The 1,075-nt window shown below is 35.7% G+C and overlaps 1 protein-coding gene across 1 annotated transcript in view; it reads left to right on the top strand.

Moving 5' to 3' along the window:
- Positions 1-1,075, top strand: part of YIPF6 (Yip1 domain family member 6) — a 26,270-nt gene that overhangs the window by 15,663 nt on the left and 9,532 nt on the right. The window contains exon 4 of the mRNA XM_077771154.1: positions 1,058-1,075. This exon is cut by the window's right edge and continues 1 nt beyond it. Within this exon, the coding sequence (XP_077627280.1) occupies positions 1,058-1,075 (18 nt within the window). The remainder of the gene's footprint in view (positions 1-1,057) is intronic.

Genomic DNA, 1,075 nt, shown 5'->3' with positions numbered 1-1,075 from the left:
AATAAAAGTTTTAAAATACAGTTATAGAATTTTATAAATTAAAAAACTTCAGTGTATTTTTTAAAAGCCAGTGTATTAATGTCAGTTATACTTGAATTAACTTTTCAATTGATAAGTTCAAAAATTTAACAAGAACAACAATATTTTATGAGTGGGAGGATTATGATTTTTTAATATCTTCCTAACTTGCCACAGTGATGTCAAAATTACTTATATAATGTGAAAAATAAAACAACGTAAGTATGTACATATCCATACTTCTTTAAAGTTACGTACATATGAGGTTAAAGTTAGAAATGGTATACGTATCTTTTTTCATATTTGTTGAGGAAGGTAACTTTGCTCTAAGGTGTAACTCACCTGTTGGCATATTAATTACCTAACAGCTATTAATTGAGAACCACTGTGCTTAGAACGTTGGTAGAGCCTTTTATCCTTTTCAAAAAGCTTTCATGCTATTTGCTAAGGTTTAACCTTATAAAATCACCAATATTGGGTTGTTTTTTCACGTATAAGAACAGCAGTTCTATACTAGCTCAATGTAATGATTATAAAAGGGAAGCAATGTGGCAGAGTGGAAANGGTCCCACCTCCATACCTAATAAGTATTTATATAAACTCGAGCAAGTCACTTCTTAGCTTTAATTCTTCTATTCTTGAGGTGAGCCTGATTATACTTGCCTTGTCTCCTGTAGTCTCAGTTTGGTGGGATGAATTGAGTCTAGTGTTTCTGAGGGTGGGACACCTAAGTCTCTTGACTCCTGGCCCATTGGTCTTTATAGTATGCTGGAATGTGGCTTAGTAGATGGGAGAGGGGTGAGTTGTGGGATATGGATTTGTGGGATATAGGAACAGAATTTAAAGGATATATGAAGAAGGGCATACATAATCAGGGAGCAGGGAGGGCAGGGAGACAGGTAAGAGAGGTGGGAAGGCTTGGGCAGGGAGAGCCTTGATGTCAGAATTCCAAGAGTGGGAGAGGCAGATATTGGAATAAAGATAGAAAATACTACATGATTGTTTCTTAACAATCTTCTGTTTTTTGCTTGCGTTGTAGGGGACTTATGGGGCCCTT

This window comes from Crocuta crocuta, unplaced genomic scaffold, assembly GCF_008692635.1.
Source record: "Crocuta crocuta isolate KB4526 unplaced genomic scaffold, BGI_CrCroc_1.0 scaffold779, whole genome shotgun sequence".
Lineage (NCBI taxonomy): Eukaryota > Metazoa > Chordata > Mammalia > Carnivora > Hyaenidae > Crocuta > Crocuta crocuta.
The sequence above is the reverse complement of the archived record's forward strand: the minus strand, read 5'-3'. Positions and strand labels throughout refer to the sequence as shown.